The sequence below is a fragment of the Perca fluviatilis genome, chromosome 10 (assembly GCF_010015445.1).
Source record: "Perca fluviatilis chromosome 10, GENO_Pfluv_1.0, whole genome shotgun sequence".
In the NCBI taxonomy this organism is placed as follows: Eukaryota; Metazoa; Chordata; class Actinopteri; order Perciformes; family Percidae; genus Perca; species Perca fluviatilis.
In genome coordinates this window covers 37,052,367-37,053,805 of record NC_053121.1, presented here as the reverse complement: position 1 = coordinate 37,053,805, position 1,439 = coordinate 37,052,367, and the positions used below count along the sequence as shown (strand labels likewise).

General features: G+C 42.7%; 1 protein-coding gene across 1 annotated transcript in view; it reads right to left on the bottom strand.

The window, feature by feature from the left end:
- Nucleotides 1-1,238, bottom strand: part of b4galt7 (xylosylprotein beta 1,4-galactosyltransferase, polypeptide 7 (galactosyltransferase I)) — a 16,115-nt gene extending 14,877 nt beyond the window's left edge. Inside the window, exon 1 of the mRNA XM_039814460.1 lies at nt 647-1,238. Coding sequence (XP_039670394.1) covers nt 647-705 — 59 coding nt within the window. The 5' untranslated portion in view covers nt 706-1,238. The remainder of the gene's footprint in view (nt 1-646) is intronic.
- Nucleotides 1,239-1,439: the final 201 nt, after the last annotated feature.

The window sequence follows — 1,439 nt, the reverse complement described above, 5'->3', positions numbered from 1 at the left end:
ACACACACACTACCGAGAGAAACACACTACAGAGACACACACACACTACAGAGAGAGAGAGAGACACACTCACACACACACACACACACTACAGAGACACACACACACACACACACACACACACAACACAGACACACACACACACAGAGACACACTCACACACACACACAACACAGAGACACACTCACACACACACACACAACACAGAGACACACTCACACACACTACACAGACACACTCACACACACTACACAGAGACACACACACACTACACAGAGACACACTACACAGAGACACACACACACTACACAGAGACACACACACACTACACAGAGACACACACACACACTACACAGAGACAAACACACACACACAACACAGACACACACACAACACAGAGACACACACACAACACAGAGACACACACAACACACACACACACACACACACACACACACACACACACACACAGAAACACACTACACAGACACACACACACACACACACACAGTCTCACAAACACACACAGACTGACACACACCTTTCTAACCCATTACAAGGCTATAGTGCGATAACAGGCAGTTTACAGTTTGATTAACTAGCTTAGCATCTATGGCTAAAATAAATGTCCAAATATCCGTCTTACCTTTTCTCCTCTTTGAAGTAAAGGACAGGCTTTCTTCTCGAGGAGTACATCATCTTCATGGGCTGATTTAAGGCCACTTTAATTTTAAAAAAAAAACAACGAAGACGACAGAGACTGTAAACTTTAAACTTCAAAACAGAAGCAGTGAATTAATGTTTCACTCTTCTTTTCAAACTGTCCTCCATGTTAACGCCACACAAACCCTGCCGCCATTTCACAGCTTTAAATATGTATTCATTAAATTAAGAAATTAGCTAGAAGTCCATGTTTGTAACCAGCTTGTTCTGATGTTTCTGTGAGTTAGCTAAGAGCCTCACTCGGGCTAACAGCTAACTGCTAACAGCTAACAGCTAACTGTACACGTAGCATGTAGCGGTTCACACATTCCGCCGCTCCGGGTTCACCAACGGTTATTTTTGTCCGTTCTAACTGCCACCGAGTGTCCGTTAACGTTTGAATTCTGTGGACATTTTACATTGACACAACAATAACCGACCGGAAAAATATTTAACGGTAATTTCACGCTGGGTAAATATCAAACAGAAAACCGATTGTAAATGATGTCCGGCCCGTATTTGCGTCCGAGTGGCAACATCGGCTGTTAGCAGTAAAGGTTCCTACCGGACTTTTTGTTTTTATATCATAAAGGAGCATTTCACAAGAAAGGTGTATTTGTTCAGTTAACAGTGGTTCCCAAACGTGTCCATGTCAATGATCTAAACCCACCTGATAGCCCACATCCAAAATAGCTAAACTATTTGTCATTGTGCTACTTATGCATGGAATTAAAGTC